Source organism: Megalops cyprinoides, chromosome 16, assembly GCF_013368585.1.
Source record: "Megalops cyprinoides isolate fMegCyp1 chromosome 16, fMegCyp1.pri, whole genome shotgun sequence".
Lineage (NCBI taxonomy): Eukaryota > Metazoa > Chordata > Actinopteri > Elopiformes > Megalopidae > Megalops > Megalops cyprinoides.
The window spans coordinates 7032959-7048306 of NC_050598.1; the positions used below are offsets into that span (position 1 = coordinate 7032959).

The 15348-nt window shown below is 41.5% G+C and overlaps 2 protein-coding genes across 5 annotated transcripts; both read left to right on the plus strand.

Moving 5' to 3' along the window:
- The first annotated feature begins 556 nt into the window (after positions 1–556).
- On the plus strand, positions 557–1786 carry si:dkey-6n21.13 (P2Y purinoceptor 3). Its single transcript, XM_036548465.1, has one exon. It carries the CDS (start codon positions 557–559, stop codon positions 1784–1786), a length of 1230 nt encoding a protein of 409 aa, XP_036404358.1.
- A 1833-nt stretch (positions 1787–3619) lies between these two features.
- Positions 3620–9527, plus strand: LOC118791504 (protein FAM122A). 4 transcript variants are annotated; one of them, XM_036548881.1, is made up of 9 exons: positions 3620–4640; positions 5077–5164; positions 5303–5359; positions 5549–5595; positions 6675–6732; positions 6845–6912; positions 7062–7120; positions 7637–7805; positions 8933–9527. In XM_036548881.1, exons 1-9 carry the CDS (start codon positions 4546–4548, stop codon positions 9048–9050), a joined length of 759 nt encoding a protein of 252 aa, XP_036404774.1. In that variant the 5' UTR covers positions 3620–4545; the 3' UTR covers positions 9051–9527. The 4 variants fall into 4 exon arrangements, with proteins under 4 accessions (XP_036404774.1, XP_036404776.1, XP_036404775.1 ...); XM_036548883.1 differs by having other exon boundaries at positions 7721–7805; XM_036548882.1 differs by having other exon boundaries at positions 5080–5164.
- The last annotated feature ends 5821 nt before the right edge of the window (positions 9528–15348 follow it).

Sequence of the window (15348 nt, forward strand, 5' to 3'; positions counted from 1 at the left end):
GAGGTAGAAATACAAGACAACAAGAGAGGGTCTGAAAAATGGGGGATGGGGTTAAGAAGTGGGGGTGGAGAGGGAGGGGAGTACGGAGAGATGGGTTAAGCTTGGAGGAAGTGCGGTTACTGATTGAAGAGTTAATGGGGTGAGAGAGCGACTGAATCAGCGGTATACTCTCGTACCGGTGGACAAACAGTGTCGGAGATTGTGTAAGAGAATCGGGGTGGAATAGGCTGGGGGGGGGAAGCACAGGAGAAGGGTGAAGAGAAGGGAGGCTGCAGGTGGGTGTGTGTGTTGAATGAGGGAGAGAACCAAGGGTGACAGGAAGGAGAATTAAAAATAAAACCTCAACACAGCTTTCTCCACAGGATCTCAGGGAAGGTGTGAGCATATATCGAGGATCAGGGATAGTAAAACCAGAGTTGGAGTTTCCAGTGGGAAAATAACTGGAAGCCGGTATCGGTATCGGACCTGAGAAAAGGGGATCGAAAAAGTGAAGGAATGGGGGGATGAGATGGAAGCAGCTCCTCTCCAACGGAAAGGTGTACGGCTGAATATCACGATGGGCACCATGATGACTGCCACCCCTATGGGAGCAGGGGTGGGAGGTGTTAACTTGACACTCCCCCTCAACCCCTCGCTGCCCCCGCCCTGTAGCATCGACGAATCCTACAAGTACATTTTCCTCCCGATTTGCTACTCCTTCACCTTTGTCTTCAGCATCTCCCTCAACTCTGTGGTTCTCTACCGCTCCTTCCGCCGGACAAAGCGCTGGAACGCCTCCCTCATCTACATGGTGAACCTGGCCTCCACCGACTTCATGTACGGCCTCTCGCTGCCCTTCCTGGTGGCCAGCTACATCATGAGGGACCGCTGGGTCTTCGGGGACTTCATGTGCCGCCTGGTGCGCTTCCTCTTCTACTTCAACCTCTACTGCAGCATCTTCTTCCTCACCTGCATCTCCGTGCACCGCTACCTGGGCATCTGCCACCCCATGAAGACCATCACCCTGGAGACCAAAAAGGTGGTCAAAGGCACCTGCGTGCTGGTGTGGGCCGTGGTGTTTGCCCTGACCAGCCCCATCTTCCGCTTTGCCCAGACGGGCAACGTTACCCGGGGAGGGGAAGGGTTCAACGCCGGAATGCCGGAGGCCTTCCAAAACTGCTGGGATGATGCCATCGACAAGGAGTTCTCGGACTACGTCCCGTACGGAATCGTGCTCCACCTGCTGGGCTTCTTTGTGCCGTTCACCATCATCGCCTGGTGCTACTCCCACGTGGTCCTGACCATCTTCCGGACCCTGCGCACACAGCCCCAGCCAGAGGGGGATGGGGAGGGGCAGGGCCGGGGTAGGCGGGAGATGTCTGTGGTCCTGGGGCCCCGGTCGCCCTATGTCCACAGGCGTCGCAAGTTCATCAAGACCATCATCACCATCACCCTGCTCTTCGCGCTCTGCTTCTTCCCCTTCCACGTGACTCGGACCCTCTTCCTGGTGCTCAAAGAGACCAAAGGGGTGCCCTGTCACACCATGAGGATGGTCTCCATCTGTTACAAGATCACCAGGCCACTGGCCTCATTCAATGCCTGGCTCAACGCGCTGCTGTACTTTCTAACAAAAGACAAGAGCACCCCTTGCTGCCCCCCACCCGACCCCACCCATCATGGCCTCCTCTGGCCGCTGAGGATGCTGGGAAGAGCAGGAGACGAAGAGGAAGGTGTTGGGGAGGCCACAAACGATAAGGACAATGACTCTAAATCATCAGGAAACAATATATTTCATGGTCTGCCATAAGATGGACTGGAAAGCAGGCATGGGGAAAGGGATAAGGCACAAAGAGCGGCTTGAGGGGAAAGATTTAGGAGAAAACATGGAGAAGTCAGGAAATCAAGTGTTTTTATGGGTAACAGAAAAGTAGTTTTGTTGTTTTTTTATTATTATTTTGTTTATCTGCTGAACTGCAGTTGTTCCCAGTCATTGAGAATTGATGTTTTTAGGAACTTAGCGAATTGTTGGCTCCAGGAGCAGGGGTCAGGACCTTCCTCACTAAAACCAGGTTTTATTCAGAAATCATTTCCACTCTCATTACTGCTTGTTATACCAAGTGACCAAATACCATTGTGACTGGTTTTCTGAAGACTTTAAAATGGTGCACATGGACATACAATACCGATGACTAAGTGTAACTCATTTGTGATTTTGATGATATAAATGTGAAATGTGTTTCTTGTACACTTTTATACACCACGGTGAATGGGTGTTCATTTCAAACACACATCAAACTGAGGTCATTCTGCCGAATCTTGACATTTGAGCACAAATCGTTTGTATGTGTGAGTGAGGTGGAGAGAGAGAGAGATTTTGAGCAAATCATGTGGTCAGGCTAAATGCTAAATGATGATGTTAATAATCTCCTTATTCATCTTCACACAACACAGCAAGCACAATACTGCTGAGTGTTACACTCAGAATATACACAGCTGTGACACTTGGAGACACAAGGCATGAAACAACTAACGCACAAAACACTTTGTCAAAAATGACAGTAATCTAGTAACAAGCACCATCTCTGCATTATGTGTTAGTGTCACACATACTGCTCACACAACACAGACACACACACATGACATGGAATGAAGTATGCTGCAGAAATGCTGCAGTAATCTAATTCTTTGAACCTGGTGTGATGTTACGGGGCACACAGGAAGCCTTAGCTCCACTTTGCCCTTCCGATAGCTCAAATAACTAATGGCCTGGTGATCCATAAAGGCCTCATCCACAAATATTATTGTTGCCTTTGCTCTCCCCTAGTCAATGATTAAACTTCACATTACCTGAGCGAGACTTGCGTTTGTCATATAGCTGGACAGTGTTTTGAACAACAACCTTTAAAATGATGTGCTGGGCTGTGGGCTTCTGTAAAAAGAGATAGAAACTATCAACCTACCTATCAAGCACACACTAGTTGTGTAGCATGAATGATAACAAATATATTTGTTGGACATGACTTTGTAAACATACTTAGCCTATTTATCATAGATTTCAACCAGGGCAAATTAAGGTGAAATGCATTGCTCACATCAATGGTTTGATACAGGGTTCTATCTGGGGTTTTAACTCCTTAAGTTAAAGACTTGTTAGTGGTTTCCTGCTCCAGACATTCCTCACCCATGCTTGCACATTATATAATATAGTATAAGATTGTCTATTTATTCAGGCAGTTCTGAATGGAACTTTACAACATGGACAAATGACACTTTATATATAAAACAGATGCTGTGCACCGGCAATAGATCAGTTTAGCTGTTCGTTGCTGAACCTATTTGCTTAAAACGCAAGCGCACAATAAAACATCCACTTTGGAATGAGTGTCTCGTTCCAAAACTATTCTTTATAAGTGCGCTTTGTTAGGAAAAAACCTACACCATCTTAGATAACAAGCGATTTATTGTTCATCATCTGCGTGCAGCTGCTTAGAAACAAAACAATGCAATTGGTCAAATCTGGAGTGCCTGATTAAAGTGCAAACGATCCCTCTCAGCGCAGTGTTCCACTACGATTGCAGTATATTCACTGGCCAGTGAGGGGTGTTGTTACCCCAAACAAGAAAGAAAGCTGAAACATTTTTTGCTGCGGACAGGAGGAAAAAACATTTAAATGACTGATATTGGGAAACCATCTACGGTTGCTGAGTTTTTTTTTTTTTTTTTTTGAAGAAAGCGACGTGAAACAAGTGGACTTAGCAAGACATTTTACCTGGCTGCTGTGTATTTAATACATAAGATATGTATACTACGGATTGGTCTGCTAGTTTTGACTGATATTTCTGTAAATTTGGGTAACGCTGACTAGCTAATAAACTAACCCCGAGAATTAGCTATTAAGAGCTAACAAGCTGGATATCTTAGACGTGGGTTTAAACTTCGCTTGAGTTTTTGATTGAGCGATGTTAATTTGTAAAACCCTATCTTCTACCGTTATCTCTCAATAAAGTCTATTAGTGAGTTACCTTGCTCGCTAGCTAACGTTAGTTACCTAGCTTGTTACCTTGGCTAACTAGTGAGCTAGCCAGAAAGGTAGCTAATACCAACTGTGAAATAACTAACACTAGCTAGCTGGACAGCTGGCTATGTTTGATTTGTGCCATTGACTTTCTGCATACCCTTATGGACGGACTAGCTGGATAAGTTACTGCAGGGAAAGTACTTAGCTAGCTAGCTAGCTTCATAGCTAGCTACCAATGGAAACTAACTAGTTAGTAGTCCACGTAGCTAGCTAATATCTTTATAGGTAACTAGCTAGCTGCATTTAGAATCTCTTCACGACCTTAGATATACGCTCGGGTCAGGCTTTTCCGGACGAAAATGCGATAGGAGGCAGGGACGGGGAGATTGTCCCGCTAATTTAGATATCTAGCGGTTTGGACCACGGGGTCTAAGTGAGGCCTGCAGGTCGGGCTTTCACCGGGCTACAGTAATAGTACCTCGCCGCTTGCGTATGTGCCACGGTCGGCAGCAGAAGTTCCTGCGCACGCAAGGGCCTGGGGAAACGGGATGGAGCGGATGGAAGTAGACCAATGCGCAGGCGCGAGCGGCGGAGGCGGCGCTCTGCGAAGGTCGAACAGCGCCCCCATGATCAGCGGTGTGAGGTTAGTGATCCGGCCTCGCTCGGGATTGGTGTTAGCGAGCAGGTGTTGACTACCAAAACATGCCAAACAAGTAATGCATCATGTTATGAACGCTCACCTGTTGAACTGCCAATACTTTTAAAGCGTGAAGTTGTTTTCAATCAAAGTAGTTATCTTTGTTTTGATGGTGAAAGTGAAGCAATCGCTGTTGCCTAGAAATGAAGTCATGACATTACATTCATAATGTGTCATATGTGTAAATGTAATTGTACTACGTTAACCATACGCCATAGCAAATGAATTTGTCTGTTTCCCTCTGCTGCTACCTTTGTTTCTATGTCTGATATATTATCTTCCCCTCCTCCTCTGTTCCCCCTCCACCTCTGTTATCTTTCCCTTTACACCTTCCTCCTTTTTTTCAAATTTTCCCTTCTTTTGTCCCCCTGTCTGCTCTCAGCAGCGATGGCATGACAGTGTTCAGTTCTGTCAGTTCGGCTCGGTACCGGAGGAGCAGCATGTCAGTGAACCCCAGCTGTCCCGGACTGGTCAGTTGGTCTGTGTGCGCCCATGTGCGTGTGTCCCCCAGGGCTATCGCACGGGGGGCAATCAGCTCAAGATTTTTCCATTTATCAACACCACATCACCTGGAGACCACCAGCCAATAGACTGTCTTGTCGTTCTAGGCCCTCCCCTTGTCTCCTTTCTCACTGGTCAGCGAGAGATCGGATCACCAAAGGCAGGTGAGACACAGAAGACAAGAATGGCACGCCTGCAGTTCAGGGAAAATGTCTGCTTTAATTGAGGATTAGTTAGATTAATTAAGGATAGTAAAAACAATATAGTAGGTGTCATTGAAATTTACAGGAAATATGCACATGGGTCTGTAGGTGTGTGTTTGAGTTGATATGATATGAATGGCTGTATTTCAGGAGGAAAGCATGGAGCTCAGTGTGCGAGGAAACTTCCTGAGAGAAAGGTAAGTGCTGAGATGCGGCGAGACTGTTGTAATCACTTGCAGCTGTTGGTTGCAGTCACAATCTGGAGTGCCGGGTACTGCCATTGTGGTAATGCCATAGACATTCTATTATTGCCAGATATTCAGATCCTGAATACTTTCCATCCTCCTTCTAGGAGGTTCCAGTTGGTAATGGGAGGTTCCAGTGTTGTCTGCATGCCTATGCATTCCTATGGATGTTATGTTTTAGACCACGCCTCTTCAACAATGTTCATAATGAGCCAGCACATCAGAACCCATTGTCTTAAACAATGGCAGAGAGTTAGCAATGTGACGTGCACAGAGGTGACTGTTTAGTCCATGTATAAACCATCTGTGGTAATACCACGTTGCGGGATGTGGTTGGTCCTGGTATTGGTCTCAGGCACTATGACAGATTGTCTGCTTGTTCGTGACCATCATTTGAGAGCCAGTACTAGAAAGACCAGCTGTTCTGTATATCATCAGGATGGGCTGATAGCGGACACAGATAATTATCTTACTAGATCCATAAAACAAACGGATTAGTGAATATGTTCATTACCTGCTCTAAACCAATGCCAGTGAACAAAAAGTCTAGTTCACATCCTCCATGGAAGATTTTCTGAATTTTCTAAATTAGGCCCTCACTTGGAATGTGTGTAGGAATGTGAGTGCAGTTTTCAAACGGCTACCAAAATGGGCTAATTGTCAAAGGAGTCTCCACTATCACATATTAAGTTTTGCTTAATTACATCAGTGGTGTAGGCTTGCCTCTGCTCTTGGCTTTTTTTGGACCTTGTCAAAAAGTAATGTAAAGTATTCATCATTATTATGTGTATTAATTATTAATTGTGATAATTAATTGTCATAAAGTACTGAGTTTGCATATCATCTCAACAGTTTTGACATTGAGTTTCATTAATGAGTTGCACAACCACTTCATCTTTTCAAGAGGTGTTACAGCAGTTATTTCTTACATTTTGTCTGCTGAGCCTCTGTTGTGACCTAGTGTCAGAGCCTGCTCTGTTGGTTGGACCAGGGCTGAAGTTCCTGCTGTCTCTCTCTCCCTCTCTCCACAGCGCCTCTTCGCTTGTCCCTCTTCCACCTGTCAGTCCATGGCACGATCACATATCACTGGTGAGTACATTAGTTAGCAATATGTTAACATAGATCTAGATGATGAAATGTATGAATATGTATTTCAAAGCCGTTTACCAACAGCCCATGTTCATCGCTGTCTGTGTTGCAGGGAGTCCATTCCCTGGACAGTGGCGTTACGCCCAACTCTTCCCCAAGTCCAACAAGGAGGTACAGAAAGTAAGTTTCACCTGGAGAACACTTAAACAGCCTCAAAGATTTAGATAATAGTTTTCCCCTATGAAGAATAGAGTGTTTTTTGGATTGAATTAACAAAAGTAATCCCTCTCTTGAATCATGCACACACATGCCCTTCCTGCCCTCTCCAGCAGGGCGGCCGTGAGTGCTGCGGTGAGATTGCCCAGTCTGACACCGCTCAAGAGGAAAGGTGAGTGGTCTGCCATCTAGTACACTGACTGAGCTGTCTTTTAAACAACATTAACACTTTCCTCTCCCACGGAGCCTCATTTATTCTGTTATAGTCGAGATTATGTGTGCAAAGGCTGTGTGTGGGCACAGCTTTGTTTCTCTATGTTAATGCTGTGGTTCCAAAACTGATGACCGGGACCCACATCAGTTCTTATGTTTATTCACACTCACAAATGGGTCGGAAGAGGAATTGTGCTGGGCCTCGAGATACAGGTGAAGAAATGATTGTTATACTCTACCCATGGACTTTCCCACTGAATTAATCAAACATAGCACTGTACTGACTCATGTACATGCAGTAATTATGACACAGAAATATTTTTCATATTTTCATATTGTTTGGATACATTTTGATTTGGGGCTGGTCACAGAAAATGTATTGTCCTAGAAAGTGGTCGCGGGTTTGGAGATTTTGGGAACCCCCGCATTAACGTATGCCTGTTCTTTTCTTCCCCCCACTGTCCTTTTCTCTAAGTTCTGTCTCCATCCTCATTTCATCACCGTTGTTGCGATCACATTGCTATTACCGTTGGATTTATCACTGGTCTGAATTACTCAGGAGGAGTAGAGTCTGATGCCCCGCCCAAGAAGCTGTTTGTCGCCGGGGTAACTGACCCTCCTCATCTCACCGGATACACAGTCAGGTCAGAATCTCTCTGAAGACTTACAAATACACTGTTCATAAGCACGCAGCATTTACACTGGGGACATACCCCTTGAAAATATGAAAAATTGAAATTTTGTAAACTGGACAGGCTTTGCCCATAGATTTGATGTCATAACCGGGGAATTCATTCATCACAAAAGCTACATAAATGACCAAAACTACTGCCTACATTAATTGAAGCGCCACTTTTTGGATCTACTCACTTTTTTGCTATTATTAGAGCTTCAAGTTAAACAAATCAGAGCAAGTCAACAAGCTGCTTTTCTTGTTTTCTTGTTATGTTAAACCTGTCAGACTTTTTGCTCAGGTGGAAGGCAATTTTTTTTAATGACATATTGGACAAGGCACAATTTGCTTTACATTTTACCTTCTTTTGTTAAAGACCTTGAGTCAAGACAGTCACAAACTAGTGATTACCTCTACATCAAATAACCGCTCAGCATGCACACGTGAATATGACTATGCCACTCATAATATGAAGTATAGACATTCTGCAAAAGAGAAATTTCAGCTGGAATTAGGCACCCAGCTTTAAAATTTTCTGTCATATTTCCCAGTGGTGTCAGCCGTACACAGTTAAATCAAGCCTCATACTGGTCTCATAGCCCTGAAATGTTCCTCGGCATAATTTGCTTTCAGTAAAGGTTTTTCATTGTATTGAATTCTCTCCTGAGCGAAACTGAGTCTTCAAACAGGTGAAATCCTGATCTATACTGGCTTTTCCAGTGTACTGAGCTAACCTGGGCATACCTATTAAATTATTTTAAATTGTGCTAGCATAAAGCAACATCACAGCTACTGTAATGTTGCATGTTAGACATAGTTGCAGAGCATTGTGTGGGTATTGTTAGTGCTTTTGGTGTTGCTATGCCACATAAAAGATGGTCCCATATGCAGAAAACATTTGCTGAAAAACTTAAACATTTTTGTTGATGACGTATGTTTGTTATGGTATGATTTGATAAATGTTACTCATTATATTTTTTTCTCTGTCTTGCTTGATTACTCACATCCTTCTTTCTCTTAATGGCTTCTCCGTTCTGTCATACCTCCCCCGTGCCCTGCTCCCTCTCTCCATCCCTCTGTTTCTGACCCCCCCTCCAGTGTTTCCCAGGCATCTAGCTCTCCTCCAGGGGGGGTTTCGGCATGTGCCACTCCACAAGGCAGCCCTCTGTCACTTTCCCCCCCACCGTTCACCTCCCACCACCATCCTAGCATCTAGACATCCGGCCCAGCCAATCAGAGCCCAGGATGAGGTGGTTAACACAAACATACAAATGCATTCTGGTCCAGAAAACTGAGGACGTGGAGGAGAAACCATCATCTAAAAACCAAGCGGAGAGAGAGTTATTAGAGCCGATCTAGGAATAAGGAAATCAAGTTTCTCTTAGCTCTCATCCAAACACAGACGAGAGAAAGGAATTCATTAGAACTGGACAAGAAGTTGTGGCAAGAAGGTGTGGGAGCTAAAACTGTCTTGGAGCTTTCAAAGTTGCAAATCGTGCCAATTTGAGATAACACAACATAGGACAGCAGCAGGGTGTAATATACATTCAAATCCCTGGTGGTGCTGCTGTTTTGCTCTTTAAAAATGGGCTCTTAATCTGTATTGCTTCAGTAGATATCAAGCTGAATAAATTGATAATATGTAAACTGTAAATGTTATGTAAAAATATGTCATTGTAATTGACAGTAGAAGGATAAAAAGATTGAATAAGTGAAGGACAGTATGGTAAAAGACTGACAGTAATGTCAACGGGACAGGGAAAATGTGTATATCCCAGTGACTGTAGCGCAGCAGCGAAAGAAGATAGTCTTTGTTACAAAGACTGACAAGCTGTAAAATAATTGAAATAGGTAGAGGTTTTGTTTTTGGGGGGGGGTAATATTATGTAGTTTCAGTGTTCAGTTTCTGAATGTGAACATGAAAACATGCAAGAGTCTACAGCTAATTCGCCAATGATGATGATAATATGACAGCGAACCAAGTGCTCTAGTTTGCATGAAATATTTAGTACTGTTCTTAAATGTGTAGCCACGATGTGATTCCGCTTGACATGGAGCCATGGGTTGGTTTACTTGGTTTTAGCCACTTGTCAAGGGTTACATTAGTTCCATTTCAAAAAACTAATGTGTGCTTAAAGTCTTCTTTTAAATCTGCAGTGTCCCATAAGGGTGCAGAGCACACAGTGCAAGGAGAGACCGGCTGTAAATTCATCTTTACATAAGGACTGCGGAGAGTTCTTCCATAAATATGTAAACTTGAATGTAAAGGCCAATCGAAGGTGTTGTCAGTAATGTCTAGGGTGACCACATTTTGGAAGGTGCATCGCATAAAACCTTCAAAGGGGTTTATATGTACATACATGTGTGAGCTTATCTGCATGAATACATGCAGGAGACAGACTGGACAGTACAGAGGTTTGAAGTGGGTGGGAGAGCCATGGGCTCATAATCAGAGGGGTAATAGTCGTTGAGTCCCAGGTTCACAGCAATGCTGTGACTTGAGTGAGGTTCTATACCCTGATTGTGAATGGGTACTTAATATGTGTAATATGTAAATAGTAGCCATTGTAAATTCCCAGAGAGAAATGAGTCTGCTAAGCAAAGAAATAATTATAATGTATGCATTGTCATGGCATGTTGTCCATGAACCCTTTAAGGTAGATATTAGGGGACTGTTTTCAAAGCTTTTCTACCTCCAGATTCAAATTTGCTTCTAGCTTCACAAATTATGACGATATGATGAGTACATTATTTCTTCTGAGTAGTAATTGTTTTGCAATTTACAACTCTTCTTTGGAAAACCTGGATGATAGTTTGATTCATGTTTTTCCCAACAAGTGGAGCAAATATTGTACTGGAGCTGAAAAGAGCTTAGAAAGCTGTGTTGTTCTGCGCACATATAAAAGAGAAATGGCCTCATTCATAGACATTGTGTTCACCATTAAATGTGCCTGTATTGCAATCATGATCAAATACTGTATGCGCTTGCCAAACTGAAGTGTTTTTAACTCACATACACACATACAAGACAAACACATTTATGTAAATACATATGAATTTACATGTGTACAGGTATAACAAAAAGTATAAACCTATCATGAGAGTAACACACACACTGGAGACATTGTCTGTTAGGGATGTGAGTGTCGACGTTACAACTGTAAACCATGATCACAAGGTTTTCACTCTCAGCTGACTGATATCATTGTCTTGATGTTGCTGCAACATTATCATGTAGTTTGTGTCAGTGACAGTGTTGTTTTGTATTTCCTAAATGGGCTGTGCTCATTCCATGGTGGTGTGTTGGGAAACATAAATGTACAGGAGAGGAGGTAGTCTGTACAAAGTCACTAGTGGAGTTTCCATGATTTCACGTTTAAATTCCACCTGTGGTATTTATGTGCAAAATAATAACAAACCAGGCATTTTAACGGGCCATTTTTACTGGCCCAAAAGAATTTCATTCAACTCCCTGTTGCATGCTTGCAAAGTGGTATTCACACATGTAGAGACCTTTAAAACCCATACATGGAAATTCTACTGTGGAGTGTAGGAATGTAAGCACATTTAATACAGTGTCTGAACATTGGCCAACAAAAGTGGCTCTTTTTAAGTCTTTGAAAGTTGTAAATAGATTACAAATTATAATCAAGCAAAGAAGTATTTTTATGGACTTGTAAGATAAAAAAATATATATATATATTCATTCCTTTTTAGTATTTCATGCTTGTAAAATTGATGCGAATTGTGTCTTGTTTTAGTGAAACAAATAATGTACACCTTTTGAATATATGAATATTATATATTAATAAAAAATGCTGTATTATACCTGCAAGTGGTTGAAAGGTGTCATTACTCATTTTTTAAAGACCTGCTGTAGTGTCACCCCTATCATCTGTAGGTTGTGGTACAGGTGTACCATATCAGACGTGTCATTCATGACATTCCCCAGTTGAGCAATTTTAACCAGCCTTCTCTGGAATCACACAAAGCATTGTAGTGCTCAGTAAGCTATGTAAATTGCCTTTTGATGGATTGGTATTCTTGTTCAAAAGGGTGTATCTGTACACATCACAGAAACTGGGAGATGCTCTGATCCTCTGAAGAAATCCCAGCTAGGCCAATGCCTTCAGATTCTTGTGCACATACATAACCAAATGCATGGCATTCCTTCATGTAAATGCCACGCACACTAGTTAGAATGTCCAGTGCATTACAGGAATAGTAATTGTGTTCTAATTTGAAAATAAGTTATTTTATAACCCCCACCTCCTTTTCAATTCAAACATACAGTGTTTATGGCTTCACTACCCCCTGGCAAGATGAAGATATCCTACCTAACACATTATGGCCCAGCATACTAAAATTATGTTTCATTTGTTTGTTTGTTTTAATGGCAACCTAAAGTGCCATTCTAGGTATTCAGAATCTAAAGTTACAAAGTTGATCCATTAAGATAGAATGCTGACTACATTTCTAATCCAAGATATTAAGCACACATAGATGTCAATGCAAAGGAATATATTTTGTGGTAAATTATGCTGAGGTATTAATTATAAAGCACCATTTTAAAATAGCAATAGGTAATAATGTGAGGGGAAAGTACCAGAAATAAGATGAAGTACTGCTCTAACTCTTGCCAATGCAGTAACGCTTTTCAGGCGCCAGGGGGATAAGGGAAAAAAAATCCTTCAAACGCAGTTTCCCGGCTCAGATATTCAAAACAAAACTACAAAGTCACTTCCCGTCCTGCACCGCGGCGGGGATAAACGGTCATTTTAATTAATCAAAAAATAAATTAAAATTACTGAAGCAAATTTATGAAAAGATAAAGACCATTATTGTTGAAGGTACTTAAAACACACACCAGGCAGTGGGTGAAAAAATATAATTCAACTGTTCCAATTTTTATTTAATTTTTTTTCTTGGTGCCGTGTCACCAGTGTAGTAGAGGAGCTGTGGCCAGGCATTGGCGCCATTTTCAAACTGTGGTGTCTGAGAGAATGATAGCTAGGATTGAAAAACACAAAATATTTTCCTATTTGTTTGGGTGCAAACGGATGTTAAGATTTGTCATCATAAACCTAATTTTTTACATGGGTTAGGAAGTGTGGGCTTTTAAAACAAAGGTAAGACTTTTTAAATTTATTTAGCTAGCTGGCTATAGAAATAGCTATGGCTAGCTAGCTACATTTATATCTAGCTAATTAGTTACATAACGATAAATATATATTATTGGCTAGTCATTTATGTAGAAAACAGACTGCAAATAGTTAGCAAGTGAGCTAGCTAGCTTGGCAAATTTAAGTTTTTAAATCAGAGAATTTCACTTTGTAGCCAACTTGCTTGCTAGCCAAGGAGGCTGGGGTGTTTTTGCTTGCTAACATGCAAGCTAACGTTTATAATTTAGCTATTAAACTAGTATGACCTTAGATAGTCGTACAGCTAACTAGCTAACAAATGCCAGCTTTAATTGTTGCTGTTGACTGCCTGTCTATCTGTGTGTCATTCACTCTGTCTTATCACGCGTATACACTATGAACCCCTCCCCAAATCTACTCTGCACCCCCTCAGGACGAAGCACCCCACCCCTATGCCATAGAATAAATGAAATAATCTTTGCTAGCTAGTTAGCTATAAGCGATTTTCATTAATTGTCTACTTATCAGGTTGAAACAAAAATCTAGCTTGCTACCTGGATGGTAACATGTACTCATATTAACTAGCAAGCTAACAATATTGATCACCCTGTTGTGTCCAGTATGTAAATTCATTGTGTAAATCGTGTTTCGTTTTGCTAGCTAAGCCAACTTTAACTAGATGTGCTTTGCCTGGACCAAGTAATTGGCCAGCTACCTAACGCAGGATACAACCCAACCCACTCGAGGCTTTAAGTGATGAGGCGCGAATTAACTTGGAACTTTCTTGGGAGATAGATTAAGAATCGATTAGAAGAGAAAAAACATTTATTTGGAAATCAAGTTCGTGTTCCTACAATACAATGTTACGTTCAAAGGATAAAAGCAGAATTCTGGCCAGCTTCCTAACTAGAATAAAAACAAATTTATTAGCTATTTACGTTAGTCCTATCCAGCTCAGAGTGCAGTATAGTTATCGTACCTTCCTAAATGTAATTCATAGATAAATTACCTATACAGTTTCTTCCATGCAGTACTTAAACTTGTTTGAATATAAGCTAGGTAGATGATTAGGTAAATTAATGTAAAATGCATCTACCTAAACGTAACAATAAACTGTAGCTTGCTTTAGAAACTAGCTGTCTTATGAAGATCAGTATCTTATCGACACTACTTGTATGTCAGTCAATTAGGTTGCAAGGTGCCAACTACTTACTGATATTGTTAGTCTGAATCGGATGTGTTGTTCAAGTGTGGACTTCATTTTGAATTATTTAGTTCTGACCTAATATGTAAAGACTGATAAAAACTGAAATGTGACGTTACAAAAGAACATTTCATCTGTAACTGGTTAAAATGCCGTAGCATTGTAACATTGGTGCAGTAACAATCTCCTATCACGTGCTTGACTGACTAACTGATTGGTTGATTAGATTAATAAATTATACCCTCCTTTAATTTTCTCTTGTGGAAATTGTGCAGACATTTAATTCATTGTTTGAAACTTATCATAATGTTATAATGTTTACCTCACCCCGTGTACATCAGTATATTGTCTTTTCTGAATTATTCATATATATGCATGAATATAATTATTGTAAAACATAAATTACCAAACATTAGCCTTTGGGAAAATTATAGAAAATGTTGTAAAATAATTGTTATGTAATCGATATAATTTGTTCTATAATTAAAGGTATTATCGCATTTGATCTTTCGGTTATCTTGCAATACGACTATAAAAACGAACGGTCCATTTAATGTCCCCTAGGGTTAACCCTTAACAATCTAACAACTTTAAGTTGTTGCTGTCTGTTTTGTAGAGAAGAGAGCAGGTACGTCTTTTGCGAGCTGGCGCTCAATGCCATATGTCAACATCCGTTAATTTGACACGACTTGGAGAACATTTAGTTTGTCTTTAACCCTAACAAAAGCGTTACAGTTGTATAGTAAATTGTGTATAATGGGCGGTAATACACTTATGGTGAAGTTATGAGAATCACCAGTTTATTATTGTTGATTATGCTGGCATGTGTTGCTTTAAGCTGTTCCTTTCGCATGAGGTGTAACATGCGCATAAGCTTGTGCGTTTATGTAGAGACCCGTGTAATTAAATTAATTTCATATTACTACGGGTAGTGCACTAACAGGTGAGTGAATATCGATACGACCAAAGAATGTGAGCTCAGTGACATTTACTATGAAAGCAGGAAATTGCATGTCGTTAGGAATGGGGGGAAAGCTTTCTTGGACCGACTTCTTCGTTTTGCCAAATTATGGAATAGCTGAATGCCAAGGTCCTGTCGTCAAGCAGAAATTTGTACTTTACAATCTGTAGTGCTTTATTATGGTCCACATTTCCATTTTTATTGTGAA

Excerpts from the sequence above, each read along its gene's own strand:
- si:dkey-6n21.13 (XM_036548465.1), top strand. The coding sequence starts at position 557 with ATGGGCACCATGATGACTGCCACCCCTATGGGAGCAGGGGTGGGAGGT.
- LOC118791504 (XM_036548881.1), top strand. The coding sequence starts at position 4,546 with ATGGAGCGGATGGAAGTAGACCAATGCGCAGGCGCGAGCGGCGGAGGC. Across the intron at positions 6,733-6,844 it reads GGCACGATCACATATCACTG|GGAGTCCATTCCCTGGACAG; the intron begins GTGAGTACATTA and ends TCTGTGTTGCAG. Across the intron at positions 7,806-8,932 it reads CTCACCGGATACACAGTCAG|TGTTTCCCAGGCATCTAGCT; the intron begins GTCAGAATCTCT and ends CCCCCCCTCCAG.